The sequence below is a fragment of the Balaenoptera acutorostrata genome, chromosome 9 (assembly GCF_949987535.1).
Source record: "Balaenoptera acutorostrata chromosome 9, mBalAcu1.1, whole genome shotgun sequence".
Lineage (NCBI taxonomy): Eukaryota > Metazoa > Chordata > Mammalia > Artiodactyla > Balaenopteridae > Balaenoptera > Balaenoptera acutorostrata.
This window is the reverse complement of record NC_080072.1, coordinates 80,669,906-80,695,890: the sequence shown is the minus strand read 5'-3', so window position 1 is coordinate 80,695,890 and position 25,985 is coordinate 80,669,906. Positions and strand designations below refer to the sequence as shown.

Below are 25,985 nucleotides of genomic sequence, written 5' to 3'. Positions count from 1 at the left end.
TTTAATTTTATCTTTTAGGTGATGTGTAACTACTGAGGTTGGGTTTTAAGAGAGAGAGTGATATGTTCACATTTGTGCTTTAAAAAGATTACGCTGGTAGTGGTGGTGTGAAAGATGCAGTGGAGCAAGCAAACAGGGAGGCTGTTGAAATGGTCTAGATGAGACATGATGAATTCTTAAACCAAGATACTATCAGTAGAAATGGAGAGGAGTGAGTGGATTTGAGATGCACTTTATTATTAATAGGATTTATTGACTACGGGTAAGGGAGAATGAGAAGCCTGGATAAGATACAAATTTCTCTCTGGGAAATTTGGTATATGATGGTGTCATTAATTGAAATAAGAATTGTAAAAGGTAGAACAGATTTTGGGGGGAAGATGGGAAATTGTAAACCCTAGTTCGCCACTGAACAGTTCTGAGACTTGAGAAAATTACTTGATGTCTTTAGCTGAGAAGATTAAACAGAAGAATATGAGTGACACCATTTGGCACAGTGCTTTTTAAGGATAGGAACCCAGTAAGTGTGAGTTTCCTTTCTTCTAATTATATCTCAACAAGGTTCAGTTGCCACAAAGAGTATTAATTGATTAAATATTAACACTCAGTAAAGGGCTTTGGAAGAACTCTAGAAACAGTTGTACTTTTATGGAGTATAAAATGGTCAGAATATTAAAAAAAAGTTTCAGTTTCAAATAAATCTCTGCATTTTATTGTAGTCTGAAAAATGTGGATAATTTATATATTCAAAGGCCATGTATAAAAAATCATAAAATCTCAACCAATATTTTCAAGTATTTAGTATGTGCAAGTTTCTATGAAGTAGGCAGATAAATGAAAAATAGCCTCTCAGATTATAGTTCCAAAGAAGATTATTCACATATAAAGACAACTAACAAAAGTGCATATGGAGAGGGCAGAGTCAAGATGGCATACTAGGAGGATGCAGAATTCGCGTCTCCTCACAACTAGGGCACTTACCAGGCACTGATGGGGGACCATGGACACCTAAGGGGATGGGAGGAACCACCAGCGACCAGTTGTTTCAAATATAGTTTTATTTCTCCTAATATATTTTTTATCTTTCTAATTTTATTTTGTTTTTAATTCTTTGACATTGTACTGCTCCTTTTTTCTTTCTTTCTTTCTTTCTTTCTTTCTTTCTTTCTTTCTTTCTTTCTTTTTACCACTCCATGAAGCTTGAGGGATCTTGGTTCCCAGGCCGGAGGTTGGGCCTGAACTCCTGTGGTGGGAACTCCAAGTCCAAACTGCTCTAACAGAGATCCTCAGACCCCAGGGAATATCAATTGGAGTGAGGCCTCCTGGAGGTCCCCATCTCAGCACCAAGACCTGGCTCTATCCAACTGCCTGCAAACTCCAGTGCTAGACATCACAGGCCAAGCAACCAGTAAGACAGGAATACAGCACCACCCATCAAAAAAAAAAAAAAGAAACAACAAAAATATATGTTACAGATGAAGGAGCAAGGTAAAAACCTACAATACCAAATAAATGAAGATGAAAGAGGCAACCTACCTGAAAAAGAATTCAGAGTAATGATAGTAAAGATGATCCAAAATCTCAGAAACAGAATAGAGAAAATGAAAGAAACATTTAACAAAGATCTAGAAGAACTAAAGAACAAACAAACAAACAGTGATGAACAACACATTACTGAAATTAAAAATACTCTAGAAGGAATCAATAGCAGAATAACTGAGGCAGAAGAACTGACAAGTGACCTGGAAGAAAAAATGGTGGAAATAACTGCCAGGGAGCAGAATAAAGAAAAAAGAATGAAAAGAATTGGGGACACTCTCACAGACTTCTTGGACAACATTAAACACACCAACATTCGAATTACAGGGGTCCCAGCAGAAGAGGAGAAAAAGAAAGGGTCTGAGAAAATATTTGAAGAGATTATAGTCAAAAACTTCCCTAAGATGGGAAAGGAAATAATCAGTCAAGTCCAGGAAGCACAGAGAGTCCTATACAGGATAAACCCAAAGAGAAACATGCTGAGACACATTAATCAAACTATCAAAAATTAAATACAAAGAAAAAATATTAAAAGCAGCAAGGAAAAAGCAACAAACAACATACAAGGGAATCCCCATAAGGTTAACAGCTGATTTCTCAGCATAAACTCTGCAAGCCAGAAGGGAGTGGCAGGACATATTTAAAGTGATGAAAGGGGAAAACCTACAAGCAAGATTACTCTACCCAGCAAGGATCACATTCAGATTCAATGGAGAAATTGAAACCTTTACAGATAAGCAAAATTTAAGAGAATTAGGCACCACCAAACCAGCTTTACAACAAATGCTAAAGGAACTTCTCTAGGCAGGAAACACAAGAGAAGGAAAAGACCTAAAACAACAAACCAAAACAATTAAGAAAATGGTAATAAGAACCTACATATCGGTGATTACCTTAAATGTAAATGGATTATGTGCTCCAACCAAAAGAGATAGACTGGCTGAATGGATACAAAAACAAGACCCATACATATGCTGTCTATAAGAGACCCACTTCAGACCTAGGGACACATACAGACTGAAAGTGAGGGGATGGAAAAAGATATTCCATGCAAATGGAAATCAAAAGAAAACTGGAGTAGCAATTCTCATATCAGACAAAATACACTTTAAAATAAAGACTATTACAAGAGACAAAGAAGGACACTACATAATGATCAAGGGATCAATCCAAGAAGAAGATAAAACAATTGTAAATATTTATGCATCCAACATAGGAGCACTTCATTATGTAAGGCAAATGCTAACATCTATAAAAGGGGAAATCGACAGTAACACAATCATAGTAGGGGACTTTAACACACCCTTTCACCAATGGACAGATCAACCAAAATGAAAATAAATAAGGAAACACAAGCTTTAAATGACACATTAAACCAGATGGAATTAATTGATATTTATAGGACATTCCATCCAAAAATACAAGAATATATTTTCTTCTGAAGTGCTCATGGGACATTCTCTGGGAGAGACCATAACTTGGGTCACAAATCAAGCTTTGGTAAATTTAAGAAAATTGAAATCATATCAAGTGTCTTTTCTGACCACAACTCTATGAGACTAGATATCAGTTACAGGAAAAAATCTGTAAAAAATACAAACACATGGAGGCTAAACAGTACACTACTTAATAACCAAGAGATCACTGAAGAAATCAAAGAGGAAATCAAAAAATACCTAGAAACGAATGACAGTGAAAACACAATGACCCAAAACCTATGGGATGCAGCAAAAGCAGTTCTAAGAGGGAAATTTATAGCAATACAATCCTACTTCACGAAACAAGAAACATCTCAAATAAACAACATAACCTTACACCTAAAGCAATTAGAGAAAGAAGAACAAAAAACCCCCCAAAGTTAGCAGAATGAAAGAAATCATAAAGATCAGATCAGAAATAAATGAAAAAAGAAATGAAGGAAACAATAGCAAAGATCAATAAAACTAAAAGCTGGTTCTTTGAGAAGATAAACAATATTGATAAACCATTAGCCAGACTCATCAAGAAAAAAAGGGAGAAGACTCAAATCAATAGAATTAGAAATGAAAAAGGAGAAGTTACAACTGACACTGCAGAAATACAAAGGATCATGAGAGATTACTATAAGTAACTATATGCGAATAAAATGGACAACCTGGAAGAAATGGACTAATTCTTAGAAAAGTACAACCTTCTGAGACTGAACCAGGAAGAAATAGAAAATATAAACAGACCAATCACAAGCACTGAAATTGAGACTGTGATCAAAAATCTTCCAACAAACAAAAGTCCAGGACCAGATGGCTTCCCAGGTGAATTCTATCAAACATTTAGAAAAGCACTAACACCTATCCTTCTCAAACTCTTCCAAAATATAACAGAGAGGAAACACTCCCAAACTCATTCTACGAGGCCACCATCACCCTGATACCAAAACTAGACAAAGATGTCACAAAGAAAGAAAACTACAGGCCAGTATCATTGATGAACATAGATGCAAAAATCCTCAACACAATACTAGCAAACAGAATCCAATGGCACATTAAAAGGATCATACACCATGATCAAGTGGGGTTTATCCCAGGAATGCAAGGATTCTTCAATATATGCAAATCAATCAATGTGATATACCATATTAACAAAATGAAGAATCATATGATCATCTCAACAGATGCAGGAAAAGCTTTTGACAAAATTCAACACCCATGTATGATAAAAATTCTCCTGCAAAATGGATTAAAGACCTAAGTGTAAGGCCAGACACTATCAAACTCTTAGAGGAAAACATAGGCAGAACACTCTATGACATAAATCACAGCAAGATCCTTTTTGACCCACCTTCTAGAGAAATGGAAATAAAAACACAAATAAACAAATGGGACCTAATGAAACTTAAAAGCTTTTGCACAGCAAAGGAAACCATAAACAAGACCAAAAGACAACCCTCAGAATGGGAGAAAATATTTGCAAATGAAGCAACTGACAAAGGATTAATCTCCAAGATTTACAAGCAGCTCATGCAGCTCAATAACAAAAAAACAAACAACCCAATCCAAAAATGGGCAGAAGACCTAAATAGACATTTCTCCAAAGATGATATACAGATTGCCAACAGACACATGAAAGAATGCTCAACATCATTAATCATTAGAGAAATGCAAATCAAAACTACAATGAGGTATCATCTCACACTGGTCAGAATGGCCATCATCAAAAAATCTAGAAACAATAAATGCTGGAGAGGGTGTGGAGAAAAGGGAACACTCTTGCACTGTTGGTGGGAATGTAAATTGATAGAGCCACTATGGAGAACAGTATGGAGGTTCCTTAAAAAACTAAAAATAGAACTACCATATGACCCAGCAATCCCACTACTGGGCATATACCCTGAGAAAACCATAATTCAAAAAGAGTCATGTACCAAAATATTCATTGCAGCTCTGTTTACAATAGCCAGGACATGGAAGCAACCTAAGTGTCCATCATCGGATGAATGGATAAAGAAGATGTGGCACATATATACAATGGAATATTACTCAGCCATAAAAAGAAATGAAATGGAGGTACTTGTAGTGAGGTGGATGGAGTTAGAGTCTGTCATACAGAGTGAAGTAAGTCAGAAAGAGAAAAACAAATACAGTATGCTAACACATATATATGGAATCTAAGGAAAAAAAAAAAAAGGTCATGAAGAACCTAGTGGCAAGACGGGAATAAAGACACAGACCTACTAGAGAATGGACTTGAGGATATGGGGAGGGGGAGGGGTGAGAGAGTGTCATGGACATATATACACTACCAAATGTAAAATAGATAGCTAGTGGGAAGCAGCCGCATAGTACAGGGAGATCAGCTCGGTGCTTTGTGACCACCTAGAGGGGTGGGATAGGGAGGGTGGGAGGGAGGGAGATGCAAGAGGGAAGAGATATGGGAACATATGTATATGTATAACCGATTCACTTTGTTATAAAGCAGAAACTAACACACCATTGTAAAGCAATTATACTTCAATAAAGATGTTTAAAAAAAAAAAACCCTCCTGGAAGTAGGCATAGAAGGAACTTACGTCAACATAATAAAGGCCATATATGACAGACACACAGCCAACATCATTCTCAATGGTGAAAAACTGAACCCATTTCCACTAAGATCAGGAGCAAGACCAGGTTGTCCATTCTCACCAATATTATTCAACATAGTTTTAGAAGTTTTAGCCACAGCAATCAGAGAAAAAAAAGAATCCAAACCGGAAAAGAGGAAGTAAAGCTGTCACTGTTTGCAGATGACACGATACTATACATAGAGAATCCTAAAGATGCTACCAGACAACTACTAGAGCTAATCAATGAATTTGGTAAAGTAGCAGGATACAAAATTAATGCACAGAAATCTCTTGCATTCCTATGCACTAAGGATGAAAAATCTGAAAGAGAAATTAAGGAAACACTCCCATTTACCAGTGCAAAAAAAAGAATAAAATACCTCGGAATAAACCTACGTAAGGAGACTAAAGACCTGTATGCAGAAAAGTATAAGACACTGATGAAAGAAATTAAAGATTATACAAACAGATGGAGAGATATGCTATGTTCTTGGATTGGAAGAATCAACATTGTGAAAATGACTATACTACCCAAAGCAATCTACAGATTCAATGCAATTCTTATCAAACTACGAATGGCATTTTTCACAGAACTAGAACAAAAAATTTCTCAATTTGTATGGAAACACAAAAGACCCCAAATAGCCAAAGCAATCTTGAGAAAGAAAAACGGAGCTGGAGGAATCAGGCTCCCTGACTTCAGAATATACTACAAAGTTACAGTAATCAAGACAGTATGGTACTGGCACAAAAATATAGATCAGTGGAACAGGATAGAAAGTCCAGAGATAAACCCAGGCACCTATGGTCACCTTATCTTTGATAAAGGGGGCAAGAATATACAATGGAGAAAAGACAGCCTCTTCAATAAGTGGTGCTGGGAAAACTGGACAGCTACATGTAAAAGAATGAAATTAGAACACTCCCTAACACCATACACAAAAATAAACTCAAAATGGATTAAAGACCTAAATGTAAGGGCAGACACTATCAAACTCTTAGAGGAAAACATAGGCAGAGCACTCTAAGACATAAATCACAGCAAGATCCTTTTTGACCCACCTTCTAGAGAAATGGAAATAAAACCAAAAATAAACAAATGGGACCTAATGAAACTTAAAAGCTTTTGCACACCAAAGGAAACCATAAACAAGATGAAAAGACAACCCTCAGAATGGGAGAAAATATTTGCAAATGAAGCAACTGACAAAGGATTAACCTCCAAAATTTACAAGCAGCTCATGCAACTCAGTATCAAAAAAACAAACAACCCAATGCAGAAATGGGCAGAAGATCTAAATAGACATTTCTCCAAAGAAGATATACAGATTGCCAACAAGCACTTGAAAGAATGCTCAACATCACTAATCATTAGAGAAATGCAAATCAAAACTACAATTCGGTATCACCTCACATCCGTCAGAATGGCCACCATCAAAAAATCTACAAACAATAAATGCTGGAGAGGGTGTGGAGAAAAGGGAACCCTCTTGCACTGTTGATGGGAATGTAAATTGATACAGCAACTGTGGAGAACAGTATGGAGGTTCCTTAAATAACTAAAAATAGAACTACCATATGACCCAGCAATCCCACTACTGGGCATATACCCTGAGAAAACCATAATTCAAAAAGAGTCATGTACCACAATGTTCATTGCAGCTCTGTTTACAATAGCCAGGACAGGGAAGCAACCTAGGTGTCCATTGACAGATGAATGGATAAAGATGTGGCACATATATACAATGGAATATTACTCAGCCATAAAAAGAAATGAAATTGAGTTATTTGTAGTGAGGTGGATGGACCTAGAGTCTGTCATACAGAGTGAAGTGAGTCAGAAAGAGAAAAACAAATACCATATGCTAACACATACATATGGAATCTAAAAAAAAAATGGTTCTGATGAACCTAGGGTGCAGGACAGGAATAAAGACACAGATGTAGAGAATGGACTTGAGGATACGGGGAGGGGGAAAGGTAAGTTGGGACCAAGTTAGAGAGTAACAATGACGTATATACACTACCAAGTGTAAAATAGATAGCTAGTGGGAAGTAGCTGCATAGCACAGGGAGATCAGCTCGGTGCTTTGTGACCACCTAGAGGGGTGGGATAGGGAAGGTGGGAGGGAGATGCTAGTGGGAGGAGATATGGGGATATACGTATACATATAGCTGATTCACTTTGTTATACAGCAGAAACTAACACAACATTGTAAAGCAATTATACTCCAATAAAGATGTTAAAAAAAAGTGCATATGGAGTATGTGTATAAAAACAGAAATACTACAGTAAAAAGTTCAGAGGAGGGTGAGAGTATCATAGCTGGATTGGTCACAGGAGACTTCATGGGAGAACTAACATTAAGTTGGAGCTTTGACGGTTGTATCTGAAAAGCAGAGCAAAAATATAGTGTAGATAGGAATTGGGCATGAATATAAGTGAAGTATGAGAAAAACATGAAGGCAGAACAGAGTATTGCAAACTGATTCCAGCCAAACACTCTAAATGTGTTTGGCTGGAATGGAAGATTGACACTGTAAGAGGAAAGGCAGGTGGGACTACAAATTGTTAGAATAATTCCTGTTTTTTAGAAGGGAAAGTTATACTTTGCATGTAAATTTCATGTAAGTACTTTCTGGAATGTTACTTTTTTTTGAGACAATTTAAACTTATTAAGATAATCATTATGGTGGCAATAATAGTAATAATTTAGCTTAACATGTATTTAGCATACATTATGTTACAGGCTCTGTTTTAAGTGTTTTACATGGGTGATTATCTCACATAATCCTCACAGGTGCTCCATGGGGATAGATACTATAATTATTAAGTTGATTATGAGTGTTCAGTGAAGGGATACAGGAAAGAGTGGGTTGAATACTTTTCTTCTGAAAATCTCAGAACTGCACTTGCTCAAAAAATAGTAGCAGATTGCCTGTGCTATGAAAGATACTGAGAAGGCTTCCTGCTCCAAATTATTCCTCTCACTCAAGTGTTAAAGTGCCTGAAATCCCACTATTAGAAATTCATTATTGTTCTTTCCAGATAATGGTTTTAAATGATTGAAATGGTTTTAGATCTTTTAAAATGATTTTTTGAAATGGTAAAGTGTCTTTTAAAATTCATGCTAAACACCTTAGCAAGAATGAATACATCAGTTTACTTCTATGCCTGAGATAAACCCAGATCAGCACCATCAATCACTGGTGTGGGGAAACAAACCCCAAAGGGCAATAGAATGGGGTAAATACACAAACAGCAACAACAACAAAACCACACATGTGTAGGGTGGGGAGTAGTGGATTAATATATAAACTTCACCCACGTTGTGAATTTTCCAGAGAGAGATACAATTTCTGGGAATTAAACATCAATTCTCAAATCTTTGTTTTCTTTTATTTACTTATTTAATTTTTGGCTGCATTGGGTCTTTGTTGCCGCATGTGGGCTTTCTCTAGTTGCGGTGAGCGGGGGCTACTCTTCATTGTGGTGTGCAGTCTTCTCACTGAGGTGACTTCTCTTGTTGCGAAGCATGGGCTCTAAGTGTACGGGCTTCAGTAGTTGTGGCAGGCGGGCTCAGTAGTTGTGGCTCACGGGCTCTAGAGCGCAGGCTCAGTAGTTGTGGCACACGGGCTGAGTTGCTTCGCGGCATGTGGGATCTTCTCGGACCAGGGCTCGAACCCGTGTTCCCTGCATTGGCAGGCGGATTCTTAACCACTGCACCACCAGGGAAGCCCAATTCTCAAATCTTAAACCAATGACATTTGGGTTTTCAGTATTGGGGTACCTGATATTATATAATTAATGTTGCTAGGCTGAGAAATTCAGTTTCTGAATTAACTACATAATACTTGTACATTGTAAAGTTGTTATATAACACAGTATAATTTAAAAACAAAATTCTTGTTAAGTTCATATGGGTATGAAAACATTGGAAGTGAAATGTAAAATAAAAAAACATTGATAAAAAGCTTACCTGCAACATCTCCAAAATAACAAATACTCCTCAATAGATATTTTTGCCATTGTTTGAAGAGATGGAAATCTTTTTTAGAAAAATCTCTATTGACTAGAAATAGGCTATACCACAGTTGTCCTGGTCACAGTTTTAATGGTCTCTTGTGTCATACATACAGAAGGTGTAAGAATATGGTTATATACTGCCTTTCTAGAACTTGCATATTAAATAATTTTATGTATATAAAATACAATGGAGATCCAGGAACAAATTTTGAAATCTTTTAAAAGACCAAAGTATATCTAAAGCCCATGCACTTTATTCCCAGGGGAGGCACTAAGTACCTATTTATTTGCTTTAACATAACTCTAAAAGCTTGGATATCTGTTTTGGGGACTCTAAATAACAAGCAGTTAAATAGAAGACTTGAAGGCAATATATAGGTAGAAGTAAGTCCAGGTGATTAAAAGAAAATAAACAGGCTATATAAACATAAACTTTGAAACTCTGCATTCACCATAAATATTAACCTGAATCTAATAATGAGAAAACAATCAGACAAATCCAGATTACAGGATATTCAGCAAGATAACTGGTCTGGATTCTTTGAAAGTGTCAATGTGCATGAAAGATTGAAAAAGAGCAAAGAGACTTTTCTAGGTTAAAAGACATGACAACTAATTGCAATGTATAATCCTGGGTTTGATTCTGGATCAGAGAAATAAAATAGCTACAGAAGACTTTTTTATAGACAACTGAAGAACTCTGAATATGGAATGGGTATCAGATAATATCATATCTGACATTAAATTTCTTGGGTGTGATGATGGTATTGTGGTTATGTAGGGGAATATCTGTTCTCAGGACAAGATGTATGCTGAAGTATTTAGAGGGGAAGTATCATCATGTCTGTTATTTAGTTTTAAGCAGTTCATTAAAATGTATGTTTGTGTGTGTGTAAGTATGTCTTATCCTATCCTATCCTATTCTATGTATTTTATTCTACTCTTTCATCCATCCATCCATCCATCCCTCTATCAGATAAATCAAGCATGGCAAAATGTCAGCAATTGGTGAATCTAAGTAAAGAGTAAAGTAACATAAAATAAAAATAGCAGACAAAAGGGCAAACAAGAATAAAATGTTCAAATCCCTATGCAGAATATGGCAAATGAAGCAGTATTGATGGAGGAGAGGGATGAAGTAATTTTGATGCCAGCTGCTTAAACAGGGAGTTAATAATTCTGTGAATTTATACCATTTTCCCTGAAAAAAAAGAAGGTTGCTGACCTATGTTAATGATGTTAAAATACGGAAGAGTAACATGTTGGAGATAAAGAGACTAAGAAAGCTAATGGTTACCACCTGTCAAAAAGAATGAAAAAGATATGAGATAAAAATGATTTTAATCCTACCAGACCCTAATCCACATCATTAACTTTTCAGTTAGTAGATAGTCTAGCAACATGACACAGTGCACCAATGTGCACAAGACAGTAATTTGCTGATTAGGTAACTTTCCCTTCCTGTTGAGTAGTATTTACAATTCATGCACAGTCATTTGTGTTTAGTAAATTGTTTTCAACTTGAGTTGAAGTGTGTAGAAGAGTGGTCTCAGTCACTGTAGGTATTATCTCACTTAAGTGAAGTAAGCATCATAAATATCATAAATGACAAAAAATTGTCACAATCAAAATTCAGACCCAGAAAAATTAACACGGCAAAAATTACTTAAATTGCTGAATTGGTGGAGATGAAAAATTAAGCAAAAAACACAGCTAGGCTGTAAAAAGGAACCATGAAAAAATACATCAGGAATCGAAGTGACCTTTGCCAAAGGTTCCATCTAAAAATCACAGCATTAAAAATGCCACACCGGAAAGGTCACTTCTGAGAACCATGTGCTCAGAGGTAAATAATAACCTGCATGAGAGCAGGGACAGCCTCTTTCTTACTTACTATTATTCACTGATATACCCAGAGCATAGCAGAAATATGAAACATAAGTAAGACATGTATAACTTTATTTATGTAAAACCAAATAACAAGAAATGAAGTGTATTTGCATAAACTTACTTTCTCCTGTCGCGATTTCATAACTGAGGGCACATGATGAAAATCAATTGAGCAAGCATCCAATTAATTCTCTAAAATAACATTTCTTTGTTGAACATTTAAATTGAGGATTGTGAGAGTACAGATAATATCTTAATTTGAGGATGCCCTTTCCATAGACCTGAATGTCTCCTGATCACATCTGGCCAGATATGATTTTTTCCTTTTGTGATTTCCTAAGATTGTGCCTCACATAGTCTTATCTTACCTTACATTACAGGTATTTGTTTATACTATGCATTTATGTCTTTATCCCTGTTGGACTGAAAATTCCTGAATGCAATGACTGTTTTTCATTTATATGTGTGTCTGCCAGAATCCAGAGTCAAGGCAAAACTTAAAAAAAAAAAATTCAAACTAGTAATGTCCAGTTTTGAAATCTGAAGACATGGAAGGGATATGAGCAAGGATGCGCTCATTATCACCATAAACTCCTTAACAATCTTCTAATTAGGCTACATATCTAAAATTATTTGAAGAGTAGTGCACTGATGCTTGTTTCTGTTCCCACGACTGATGAAATACTCTCAATGTAGAAATCTTTATATTATGATTTTTTAAATGAGAGGATATTTTGCTTGATTCTAATAAAACATCTTATAATTAGAAGTTGATTGGGGAGAAAAACTCCCTAAAAGCCAATCTCAAGAAAAATTAATATCAATACAGGATTCTTACATATAAACTCATGAAATTTCCTAAAACAAGAAAAAACAAAAATAAAAGCTCTGAAAATACTTACTAAAAGTGGTATTATTTGTAAAGTACTTTTTTTTTTTTTTTTAAATATAAGCAACTTTTTTTTTTTTTTTTTAAGATTTCTTTATTGATTGATTGATTGATTGATTGCTATGTTGGGTCTTCGTTTCTGTGCTAGGGCTTTCTCCAGTTGTGGCAAGTGGGGGCCACTCTTCATCGCGGTGCGCGGGCCTCTCACTATTGTGGCCTCTCTTGTTGCGGAGCACAGGCTCCAGACGCGCAGGCTCAGTAGTTGTGGCTCACGGGCCTAGTTGCTCCACGGCATGTGGGATCTTCCCAGACCAGGGCTCGAACCCGTGTTTCCTGCATTAGCAGGCAGATTCTCAACCACTGCGCCACCAGGGAAGCCCTGTAAAGTACTTTTTGATGGATGGATTTTTGCAAATGGTTTCTTGTACATCTGAGATAATTATACCATGATATACAAATAATTTAGTTATGTATATTGAAAGAGAAGAATGACTAAAGAATCAAATATTAAATTCTGATATGTCAAAATATTCAAAATCGAGTAAGAGACTTTTTTTCCTATAGTCCCTGGAAACAGTCTTTATACTTATATTAGGTGACAAAATAGAGTTAATTTGATTAAAAACAATTACATAAAATTTATGTTGCTAAAAAGGCATTCCTAGTACTTTGACTATTCTAAACCAATCTTTGTTCAAATGCTAGGTTATCTTTTCTCTTAAATTTTTCTTTCTTCTTTTTAAACCAAAAGTGAATTTCTTTCTTGGAGCATCTCAGGAAAAAGGAGGAGATGTTTATTTAACTACTGAGGCACAAAAAAGTTTAGTAATTTGATGAGCTCTTGCCTTTTTAATGTTTTGGTTTTTGTCCATATAATAACAAGGGCCTGGGCAAAAGAAAAAAATTCAGGCAGAATCTTTTATATGAAGCATTTAAGATACATGGAAATATCTAATGGAAAAAAAGAACCCTCCAAAAAAACTGACTTGAGGTTTTTACTCTTTATCTTCATAATTTTACATCTTAAACTTACAGCTTTAGTTCTGTATTGCTTTGTGTTTTAGCACCCTGCCTTTTATTAATATATTATTTAAACATTTTAATTTTGAAATTAACACAGAGTATATAAAACATATATTAATATTTTAATTAGTAATAATAAAGCTAATGTCTTGTGTAACCACTTAGGCTAAGAAATTTGAACATTATCACCACTTCGGAGGCATCCTGGAGCTCCCTACCTCAACACTGCCCTGCGGATTGTACTCCCTTCCCTTCTCCACAGAGGTAACTCTCTAAACTGACTTTGTTTCTTTATAGGTTTAATACATATGTGTATATCCCCCAAACAACATTGTTTAGTTTTGCATGTTTCTGAGTTTTACATAAATAGTATTGTACTGTCTTTATTCTCCTGTGATTTGTCTTATTTTGCTCAAAATTATATGTTATTTGGATTCATCCATGATGTTGTGTGTAGCTGTAGTTTATTCATTTTCCTTGCTGATTAGGATTCCAGCACATGAATATACCACATTTACATACTTTTAATTTTTGGATTTTGTAACAATGATGATCTCTATATACTTATACATGTCTCCTGATACACATGTGCAGGGTTTTCTCTAGGTATGCGTCTAGAAGTAAAATTGCTGGATTGTAGGGTATGTTCATGTTCAATTTATTAGGTGGTGGCAAAAAATTTCCTAAAAGATTGCCTCAGTTTACATTCCTACCAGCATTATAAGAGAGCTCTAATAGCTGTATGTCTTTGCCAACCCTTAGCATTGCCAGGCTTTTAAAGTCATGTCTTGGGACTTCTTCCCTAGCAGTCCAGTGGTTAAGACTCCATGCTTCCAGTGCAGGAGGCATGGGTTCGATCCCTGGTTGGAGAACTAAGATCCCACATGCCACGTGGTGACCAAAAAAAAATAATAATAAAGTCATGTATTTCTGATGTGTATATAACTATATCGCATTGTTTTATTTTGCATTACTAATAATGTTGAATATCTATCAATGTTTATTGTCATTTTCATTTCCTTTGTCGTGAAGTTCCTGTTCAAGTCTTCCCCCGCCCCCCCATTTTTCTACTAAGTTGCCTTTTCCCTTATTGACTTGTAGGAGTTCTTTATATATTTTGGACAAGAGTCTTTTTCCTATGTATTATAAATATATTCTCTTATTTTGTGGCCTGTTTTTTCATTATTTTAATGATGTTTTGATATGAAGAAAAGTTTGTAATTTTAATATAGTCAAATTTATTATTTTTCTCCTCTATGGATTTTGATCCTTGTACTCTATTTAAGAAATCCTTCCTTACCCTGAGGCTAGAAAATACTTTCTTTTATTATCTCCTAAAAGCTTTATATATTTTCTTTCACATTTAATCTTTAGTCACCTTGTAACTGACTTTTATATATGTTATTTGGTAGGGGTTCAATTTAATTTCTTTCTATTTGGTATCCAATTGTTACAATATGAAGTCTCAAAATGACCCCAGAAGTTCTTCATAGTTACCTGGGACCCAAGAACATGTTCTCACCTCATGTGAAAGGGGCTTTACCTAAACCCAATCAGTAGCTCCTTCTCCCAGCAAAAAAGGCTGCAATTTCTCACTTTGGGATCCCAATCACATATTTGTGAGACTGATTTATATTGTCCCACACTTCTTAGATCCTCTGTTCTTGTATTTTCCCTCAATCTTTTTGTTTTTTCTCTTGATGTTTCAGTTTGGAAATTTTCTCTCACCTATCCTCAAATTCATTGATTCTTTCCTCATCTCTGTTGAATCTGACAAGCCCATAGGATACATTATTCATTTCTGTTACGGTGTTCTTATTTCTCACATTTCTTTTTTTTTAAAATTAATTTGGTTGTATTTCTTTTTTTTTTTTAAATTTATTTATTTATGGCTGTGTTGGGTCTTCGTTTCTGTGCGAGGGCTTTCTCTAGTTGCGGCAAGTGGGGACCACTCTTCATTGCGGTGCGCGGGCCTCTCACCATCGTGGCCTCTCTTGTTGCGGAGCACAGGCTCCAGACGTGCAGGCTCAGCAATTGTGGCTCACGGGCCCAGTTGCTCCGCGGCACGTGGGATCCTCCCAGACCAGGGCTCGAACCCGTGTCCCCCGCATTGGCAGGCAGACTCTCAACCACTGCGCCACCAGGGAAGCCCTCTCACATTTCTATTTGAGTCTTTTGTATGGGTTCCACCTCTCTGCTGAAATTCTGTATCTGTCCATGTTTGTAGACTCTTTCCCATGTTGTCCACGTTTTCCACTATAACCTTTAACATATTAGTCATAGTTATTTAAAATTACCTATCTGATAGTTCCAACATCTGGGTCATCTCTGTGTCTCAATCTGTTAATTGCTTTGTCCCTTGACAGAGTTTTTTCCCTTGCTGCTTTGTGTCTTTTAAGTTTTGATTGAATGTTGGACTTCTTGTTTACAATAGTGGATACTGAGGTAAATAGTGTTTGTGCCTGGAAATGGGCATGTCTTTTCTGTTAGGCAATTGGTGTGTCTATGTATGTGTGTGTGTGTGTGTGTGTGTGTGTGTGTGTGTGTATCTGTGTGTGTGTGTGTCTGTGTGTAGTTAATCAACTTAGGAATTGAGCTAGGTTTGGGTTTTATTGTTGCTATGGTTACCTTCAGTACCCCAATGGTTTCAAAATCCTCTAGTGTTATTTTGTGCTTCTGCAGGAGTCATGGAGGTTTTTTTCCTTCAATTTTCCTGCTCTACTTTCAGCTTTTGGCTTTCCTGTGTGTCTACACAATACCACTAGATTCTCTCTATGCCCTTGCCTTTCTCCAGCTGATTTCTATTGCTTGTGTTTTGGTACTTGCTGGCCTTGTGGTCGGGGAGTAGGGGGATTTTTCTGTTGTCCTGGTCGAGGCTTAGTCTTAGGCATGTCCTCTATGCCTTCTTAGTCATCCTGCTCCTCTTTCCCATGGCAGTCAACTTTGCCTTGTATCTTTGGCAGGTTTTGCGCAAGACAATTTTGTGTCCCTCCTCCTATAGCAGGATACCTCTAATAATCTGGGCCCATGCCTCTTTCTTCCCCCTTCTCCAGAAGTAGAAGCTTACTTCTTTTACCTTTCCCCTACCCAGAGTAAGTCTTCATTTGTGCCCTGGGGGCAATCAACGAAGTTTGCTGCCTCTGTCCCAGTACTTTATGACCTTTATTCTGTAGGAGAGAAGGTTCTGCATGGGGCTTCATACCATTCCTACAGTGGTGGCTGCTCCCCTTTTCCAAGCCTGCACCACTGAGAGAGGATTTCTCTGGTTTCCTGTTCTGCCCCCTCTTTTTCTCATGAACACACAGTGTAGGTTCATAAAGAAGAATCTGTGAGTGGTGTGAACAAGAAGAGTGTCTAGGCTTCTGGGGGTTTTATGTTCTCACAATAGTTCACATTTATCCTTTAGCAATTTGCTAAAAATTTATGAATAATTCCTAATATCAGCTTGTATGGAACCTGGCATTTTTTTCTCCCATATTCAGCCACAGGTGAGCCAATTGTCATGTCATGTCTCTCCTTGGAAGTTCCTGTCTTTCCTTGGATGTCAGGCTACTTGGTTGTGCTGGAACCTCAGCTCTCTAATGGGTTTAAGAAAACCTATACTTTTGTTGTTTATCTGCTTTTTCTTATTCTTAGTGTGTGATTGCTATATTCCAATTTTCTACATTTTAGGCAGACATGGAATATATACACACACACACAGTAAATACACGTTTATTTATATATATGCATTATATATGAATACTGTATATATGAAAATACACATATATTTTTACATTTATTATATACATTTGTATACACCATCTTATAGTATAGTATTTGTATGTGTCCTTTTGTCCTATCTCTTCTATGATTATTTTTATCTCCTTTCCTGTGTTAATTTGGTATGATTTGATTTTTTTCTTTTGCATGTCACTTTCTTTCTCTAAGAGTCTGGAATTTGTGTACTCTATTTCTGACTCTTTAGTTGTGACCTTAGTAATTACCATAGACATGCTTCATTTATCAACATCTAAAGTTAACCTATATCTTTACTCAATTCCTTAATAATACAAGAATCCTAGCACACTTTAACACCATTTATGTTCTCCAACTTATGTATTATTTTTGATAGGTATTTAAATTGTTTTCTCTTTGAACAACATACTACTTTTAAATTACATTTATTGTTTTATACAATGTTCAAATTTACCCTCTCAGACTGTCCATCTGAGATTACTTTTGGTTTGCTGAAGTACATTCTTTAGAATTTCCTTTAGTAAGAGACTGCTGTTGACAAAACCTCTTAAAGAGTTACATCCTACACAGACATACAGAGAGGTGAAAAAAGCTTGCATGTCTTCTTCCCTCATCTGCTTAATACTGAAACTTAAGTTATGTAAGCTTTTTTTTTTTTTTTTTTTTTACCCCTCTCTCTGTTTCTCTGGCAGTGTAAGTCTGTATAAGACGTAGCTCTTTGGGAGGCCCAACCTTAGGGTAGGAGGATCTTCTGTAAGACTACTCATCTTAAGTAGGCCATGGATTTTGTCTTCTGTTCCCATTTTTCTGTGAGGCCATGAAAAGCAAAGCTCAATTTCACTCTGTGGGTTAAATGTTCTCAAGAGAAAAGCTAGCAGCAGCACTCTCCTTATCATTCTAGGTTCTTATTTATATTTACTTCCTGGTCTTAAGAATTTCTTATATTCTTACCAGCTCATTGCTATATTTAAGATTTTTAAAGTACTTAATCCTGAATTTATGGTAGTTTTTGATGGATGGTCAGTAGAGATAGCCTGTCACACTGCTGAAATGAAGTCTATTCATACATTCCCAAAAGACTGTTAAGCCTGCCAATGAAATTGGCATCAGCATAAATGAAATGAGTACAGTATACCTGAAATAGTATGGTATATTCAAATAAATTTTTGTTATATACTTGATTCAAGTAGGTGATAATCTGGATACATTTTGTATTTTTATTTTCAATTTTTAAATTAAATTTTAAATTAAAATTGTCTAAGTATAAAATTCAACATTTCTTACAAAAGGTGTTCTTCCATACTTACAGTGTAACCTTGCATTGAGATGATTAAGGGACTGTAGGATCTTTTGTTCTTCAGCTGATAGTGCACAGATGTTAAATTGCTGGGTTTTATTTAAAGTCAGATTTGATTTCTGTAGCTGCTTGCTATTCATGACAGTTAGAATTTCATCCTCAGGCACTGAAGCTTTCACTAGGTTTTCAGCCATCAAAAATTCAGAAGTACTGCCTGAAACTATAGAAACTTTACATTAACTATTCTTTGATCCCTTTTTGTCTTTGGGATTAGCCCTTATACATACTTAACTGACATATGTCCATATATATTCATTTCACAAACAGAAACCTAGTAAATCTTTTGTTACTTTGCATTTTATTTACCAGGATCTTCTATAGCTAGCGTTTTCCCATCTCTAACTTAAAACAAATACTCAAAATGATGGCAGTGAGGTAATTTCTAGAGTGTTACCTGAACTAAGGAAAAAAATACATTATGTATATGTAGATTATTTCTGTTTTGCTTTTGTTATTCATTGGTAGTTCAAGGAGAAGGTGAAGTAGATTGTCTTTATAATAGCAATTATGATGAGTTATAAATAAGAGTAAGAGAAAAGGAACTTATGGAAATTTTAGAAAATTAGATGATCAGCTGAACAGAACTGAAAGCCTAGAAACTGACCAAATTCAATAAAAGAACATATGATCGAAGAAGTATCAAAGACGTGAGAGAAGGGAAAGATATCTCAATAAATTAGTTTGTTGTTTATAAAATAGTCAATTTGGAGTATCACTTCACATCATCTATTTAAACAAATTCCAAAGACATTAAAGAATTAAATTTAATGAATCAAACCATTAAAATAATCTAGAGGAAAAGAAACATTTCTAATTTTCTGCATTGGGAAATTTCTTTGAGTAATGGACAAGTCACTAAGAAAAGACTAAAAACATGTTTATTTAAGGTCAGTCTTACCTAATAGATTTTAAATTCTGAAGGCCAAGACTTTTGTATGTTTTGTTAATTATTGTATATCCAAAATATTTAGTTGCAGGCAGGAAATTGGCTCTCAATAATTATTTATTGAATGCAAAAATGTAAAGTAAGACTTCTATATGTAAAAATAAAACATAAGTGGAATAAAATGCACATAGTAAGGTGGTAAAAACATTTGTAACTAACATAAGGATCAGAATCCTTGATATTTAGAGTTCGCAGAAATGATTAAGAAAATACTAAAACTCCAGTATTTACAGGGAAAAAGAATATGAAGAAATAATTCACCAAAATAAATATACATAAACAATTAAGCCTATTATTAATAAAAGATGTACAAATAAAAACTAATTATATACCATTTCTTTGTCTGTCTTATAAGTAAATAATAGAAGTGATTCTACCTCAAGTTGGCATACACCCCAGAAGAATTTTGAATGATAATACTTTTCAGGAAAATGCTATAGGAATATGTATAAAAACCTCTAACAATGTTTATTTCCTTTGATCCAGTACCCATTTAATACAGAGTTTCATTCAACAAATATTAATTGGGTGCCAATTAATGCCAAGTACTGTAATTTTAATTCTGGGAATCTAAATACGGAAATAATTGAAAAGTCTGAAAAACGATGTAGATAGATGTTCAGTACATTACTATTTAGAATAAATTAAAAAACTGCCAACAATCTAAATGTGCAGGGTGAGGAGAACTCAGGTCCCCAAATGGTAGTTTAACAGTCATGTAACATTTGAGTACTTGGGAAAATATGTATAAGAACAACAAAAAAGAAATCATTGGGAACAAAGCTAAGAGGAAAATGTTTAAACTAAAACATACCTTCTTCAATATTAGAAGTAGCCCTTGTGGTTTGTTTTGGCTCACTTGAACTTAGCTGGACACTTTGTCCAAAATTCTATAAAAATAGAATATTGAATCAGAATATAATTCCATATTTAAAATTAATGATATATTGACTTAACAGACTTTTACTTGCTGTTTATATTTTCAGCTGTCACTGTTCATATAATATATATTTTCTTTTTTTTTTGGAGCAGAAATCAAGAATTACTGGAATAAGACCTTTCTATGATGCCTAAAGAGTAGAAAAATGTTTTATGTAGATTTTGCTAAATTTTCAGATTGCAATTTTGTCTTGGACATTTGAAAGAAGGAAGTAAGTTGGGTGGCAATCAGAAGTGCTAACTAAAGGAAAGGTAAAAAATTACCTTAAGGCTGGTTTATCCTTGTAAGGGTAAGTCACAATTATCAATAGTAGCCAAAAGCCTCTGATTATGTCTAATGCCAAGGACAGGTAAGTGTCTTAGATGACAAAACTTAAAACAGAAATAGCTGCCTCGATGTTGCACAGTACTGGGAAATGAAAAATATCAGAGCACTGGCAATTAGCACTCCCATTCAACACTCTGAGTGATACCAACTCTCCTTCCTTGGATATGGTCTACTTTGATTCTTTACCCCCATTCTGTTCCACTGTTAAGAAATGACTGTTTCTCTTAGATAAAATTGCCTGGCTATGACTATACCTAGCTTTTGTTCAGTCTAATTTGAAGAGTAACCGATGCAGGTTTCTTCAACAGCCCTGCTTCGATAGCTCTCATAGCCTTGCCTAAACTCCATTATAGACTTGAGACAACCTGGACTAAGACCCTGGCACAAAGTGGCAATTGTGCTTTACCCGTCTTTCACTGACCTCTTTTAGATTCTCTCCACATAGAAGTAGTGTCTGGGAAAAAATCCATTGTGATAAAATATATTTCCTAATACAAGGTGACAGGGCCGGTGCTATAGTAACTGAATGCTTGTTTAAGCTCTTGAGTAAAAACAAAATCAAACCCAACCCAAAACCAAATATCAAAACAAAACAACAAGGATGAAAAAAAATAAACTTCAAAACTTTGTTTTGATTCAGGAACACTGACCTATTTTAAAGCTAACAAGACTTTGGTAGATGTATAAGTGGTGTGTGAGTGGAAGATGTGTATTATGTGAAAGTGGAAGTGAAGCTTCTGGAAAGAATAGAAATGGACTCTAAAGACAGCAAGATAGTATGCAAAGGAGCAAGACACAGAAGAACAGAATAAGACACAGAAAAATAAAGATGAATTTAGAAAGGGCACTAATAATGGCATTTAAAATTTAATTTGTTCAATTTTTGTTATAACAACTACACATTACTTTTAAATTTAATATACATTAATAAAAATAAAGAAAAAATAAAGATAAAATTTGTTCACTTTGTAGATTTTGAGATGTTTGATGTGGACAACATGGAAATTAAACAGGAAGGACTTAGGCATTATTCTATTTGTAATCAGTAAGTTATGTTTGTAATTAAGTTTGTTATTAAACAGTAAAAATATATTGGTAATGAGACAACTATATTTACATAAATAAAAAACTAAATGACTTGTTTTGCTGATAAAATGAAATCATTGTTGATAATTCTTCATATTAATAATCATCCATATAAAAATCAATAGTTTCTACAGTATACAAATAATAGGACCCTCAACCTTGACGTGAGTATAAATTCTTCATAAAACACTCTATTTCCAGTTCTATTAAAAATCAGAAGTGGTATTTAAGGTAGAAACTTCAAGTGAAATGCTATTCACTCATCCATCTAGATTTTTTAATATTTGTAAATTTTATTTATTTATTTATTTATTTATTTATTTATTTATTTATTTATGGCTGCATTGGGTCTTCATTGTTGCATGTAGGCTTTCTCTAGTTGCGTCGAGCTGGGGCTTCTCTTCATTGCGGTGAGTGGGCTTCTTATTGCAGTGGCTTCTCTTGTTGCACAGCATGGGATCTAGGTGTGCGGGCTTCAGTAGTTGCAGCACGCAGCCTCAGTAGTTGTGGCTAGCAGGCTCTAGAGCGCAGGCTCAGCAGTTGTGGCACACGGGCTGAGTTGCTCTGTGGCATGTGAGATCTTCCCAGACCAGGGCTTGAACCCGTGTCCCCTGCATTGGCAGGTGGATTCCTAACCACTGTGCCACCACGAAAGTCCCCAAGATTTTTTAATATTTTAAATTCAACCCTTGGATCATGCTAGACCTCTAGAAAATGTCATATTTAGGTCACATTTACTTAGCTCTCACAGAATTACATCCACTAATTTTTAAATCAACATTATTATGATTTTGACCTTTATTGAAGATCTCTATTTCAAACAGCACATGAAACTCCTTATTTATTTGTTGTTGACTGTTAATAGGGATATATCTATTATGAACTTCAAGGTCCCTTATAGAGGATTCTCAATGGAAAATGTCTTTTAATACAGTATACCTCATACGAAATCATTATTGATATCCCCTGACAACTATGCAACACCTTATTTTCCTTCTTGCCATGTCTTCCAGGAAGCTTAGATACCAACAGGATATTTAAACACACGGAACTATATTAGTCTTCATGATAAGCATACTTGCTTCCTGTTTCCATGGCTCTAATTTACTTTTCTTTTTTTTTTTCATTTTTTAATGTATATTTAAATAACTTTGTTGCGAATAACCTCAGTTTTCCCAGAGTTGAGTATAAATAATAACAAGTAAAATAATGTGATTTCTTAAAGTTAGTTTAAAATATTCATTAGTAACTGATCATTTAGGCTAACTAGAATATAGTGTATTAGTACTTAGTGCAGTAAGCCCCTAGCATAGAGTCTGGGCTGCTTCACAGTGGCTTTGGCTATATCATTTATGTTGTGGTGCACAGTTTACAGGAAAAGCACAATCCTGTAAGAATATTCTGTTTTCCAAGCAATTTTTCACTATTGAATAAAGATTTTTACTAATACTCTACTTACATTCATCTGCTCACTGTACTTCTGTCCTACAGATCCAGGGTTTTGTCTTTTTTGCTCTAAAAGACTTCTGTGCTTATTTTCAACAATTTGTTTTCTTCTTGTAACAGTAGAATCTTAAACAAATGCCAGGACAATGTCAAAATTTACACGTTTAGTAGACAGTATATACCCACTGTAAACTTCCAAGTTACCTTCAAACATCACAGAAAACCCTGTTTCTTTCATTCAGTTGGCAAACTTCTATTGAGCTTCTCTTTTATGTACTGTGCATGGCACAGTTACAATAAAGAATTGAACAAAATCTCTGTTTTTGAGGGGTTTATAGTTTAGAGCAGTGACCTCTAAAGGTGGTGGTAGAGCACCAGAAAAAATCACTGCTGCACAGGAAGAACATATTAAAATTCCAGTTTAAATTTATTATCTAAAAATTAGAAATTTAAACTTTACTATGGTAATACATGATTGACACTGGCATCTTTGTCAGTTTGCAAGGTAGATGGTCATATACTGCATACAGTAAACAAAGTTATCTTGGAGGAACAGTAGAGGTTCTAACTCTATTCATGGGAATAGAGTTTTTACTGAGAGTTTTGCTGGAGAGTTCTGGATATGCTAATGGAGAGCAAGATGCCCTCCACAATTGTCAACTCTGGTTACACTGAGTGTGAGAATAAAAGTGACCTAGCAAATAGGAGAGTTGAAAAAAAAAATGAATAGATGCTCACTGAACTATAATCCAGTATTAGCAAAGGGTTCACTTGAAATGTTTAATATTTAAATAGTTTTGAAAAAAAAAAGCTTGAATGACTGAACATACAAAGATGTTCAGTAATGTAATAGTGAACAGATGTAATCCTGTTAATATTAGATTTTCCAAGTATAATTACAGAATTAAGAAGTATAGACATATACAACAAAACAGAGTGGTACTGGCACAAAAACAAACACATAGAACAATGGAACAGAATAGAGAGCCCAGAAATAAATCCATTCACTTATGGTCTATTAACCTACTTCAAAAGAGGCAAGAATGTACGATGGAGAAAAGATAGTCTCTTCCATAAGTGGTGCTGGGAAAACTGGACTGCTACATGTAAAAGAATGAAATTAGAACATTCTCTAACACCGTATACAAAAATAAAATCAAAATGGATTAAAGACCTAAATGTAAGACTGAAAATCAAAATGGATTAAAGACCTAAATGTAAGATTGAAAACCAAAATGGATTAAAGACCTAAATGTAGGACTGGAAACTCCTAGAAGAAAACATTGGCATAACACTCTTTGACAGAAATCATTGCAGTATTTTTTTGGCTTTGTCTCCTAAAGCAAAGGAAATAAGAGCAAAAATAAACAAATGGAATCCAATTAAACTTAAAAGCTTTTGCACAGCAAAGGAAACCATCAACAGAATGAAAAGACAACCTCATGAATGGGAGAAAATACTTGTAAATCATATGACCAATAAGGGGTTAATATCTAAAATATATAAATAGCTCATACAACTCAACAGCAAAAAACAAAAAACCCAACCAAAAAAAAAAAAAAACCCAAGCCAAAGACCTGCACAGATATTTTTCCAAAGAAGATATATGGATGGCCAACAGGAATATGAAAAGATGCTCAACATCACTTTAGAATTAGTAGAGAAATGCACATCAAATCCACAATGAAGTATCACCTGACACCTGTCAGAATGGCTATCACCGAAAAGTCTACAAATAACAAATGTTGGAGAGGATGTGGAGAAAAGGGAACCCTCATACACTGTTGGTGGGAATGTAAATTGGTGCAGTCACTATGGAAAACAGCATGAAGGTTCCTCAAACAACTAAAAATAGAACTACTTTCACTCCTCGATATATATCTGGTGAAAGTGAAGACACTAATTTGAAAAGCTACTTGCTCCCCAATGTTCATAGCAGCATTATTTACAATAGCCAGGATATGGAAGCAATGCATAATGGAATATTACTCAGCCACAAAAAGAACGAGATTCTGTCATTTGCAATAACATGGATGGACCTAGAGAGTATTATACTTAGTGAAATAAACCAGACAGAGAAAGTCAAATACTCTATGTCATCATTTATATGCAGAATCTAAAAAATAAAACAAATGAATCTATATAACAAAACAGACTCACAGATGTAGAGAACAAACTAGTGGTTACCAGTGGGAAGAGGGAATGGGGGAGAGGCAAGACAGGGGTATGGAATTAAGAGATACAAACTACTATGTATAAAATAGATAAGCAACAAGGATATATTGTACAGCACAGGAAAATACAGCCATCATTTTCAATAACTTTAAATAAAGTATAATCTATAAATATATTGAATCACTATGATGTACACCTGAAACTAATATATTGTAAATCAACTATACTTCAATAAAAGCAAAACAATGAACAAAAAAATAAGTATAGACATATATAGCAATTTCAATATTTCTATCTCTTTAAAAACATGGCAAAAAATGTTAAAATTCATTACATTTTCCAGTGTTCCTCATACAAAGACCCCTAAGAACTACTACCTACTTTGATTAAATGTTAGAAAAATATTGGTTTCTTAGATTTTATATATATATATATATTTTTTTCTTTTATCAGAGAAGGAGATCATAATTTTCATATGTTACCCTTTTATGCTTGAGCTATTGGGAAACTATATTTCCTAA

The 25,985-nt window shown here is 35.0% G+C and overlaps 1 protein-coding gene across 1 annotated transcript in view; it reads right to left on the bottom strand.

The window, feature by feature from the left end:
* Positions 1-25,985, bottom strand: part of CEP126 (centrosomal protein 126) — a 123,702-nt gene that overhangs the window by 620 nt on the left and 97,097 nt on the right. Inside the window, exons 7-9 of the mRNA XM_007191214.3 lie at positions 23,303-23,415; positions 20,305-20,380; positions 18,495-18,704 (exon numbers count right to left, since the gene is read on the bottom strand). Coding sequence (XP_007191276.2) covers positions 18,495-18,704; positions 20,305-20,380; positions 23,303-23,415 — 399 coding nt within the window. The remainder of the gene's footprint in view (positions 1-18,494; positions 18,705-20,304; positions 20,381-23,302; positions 23,416-25,985) is intronic.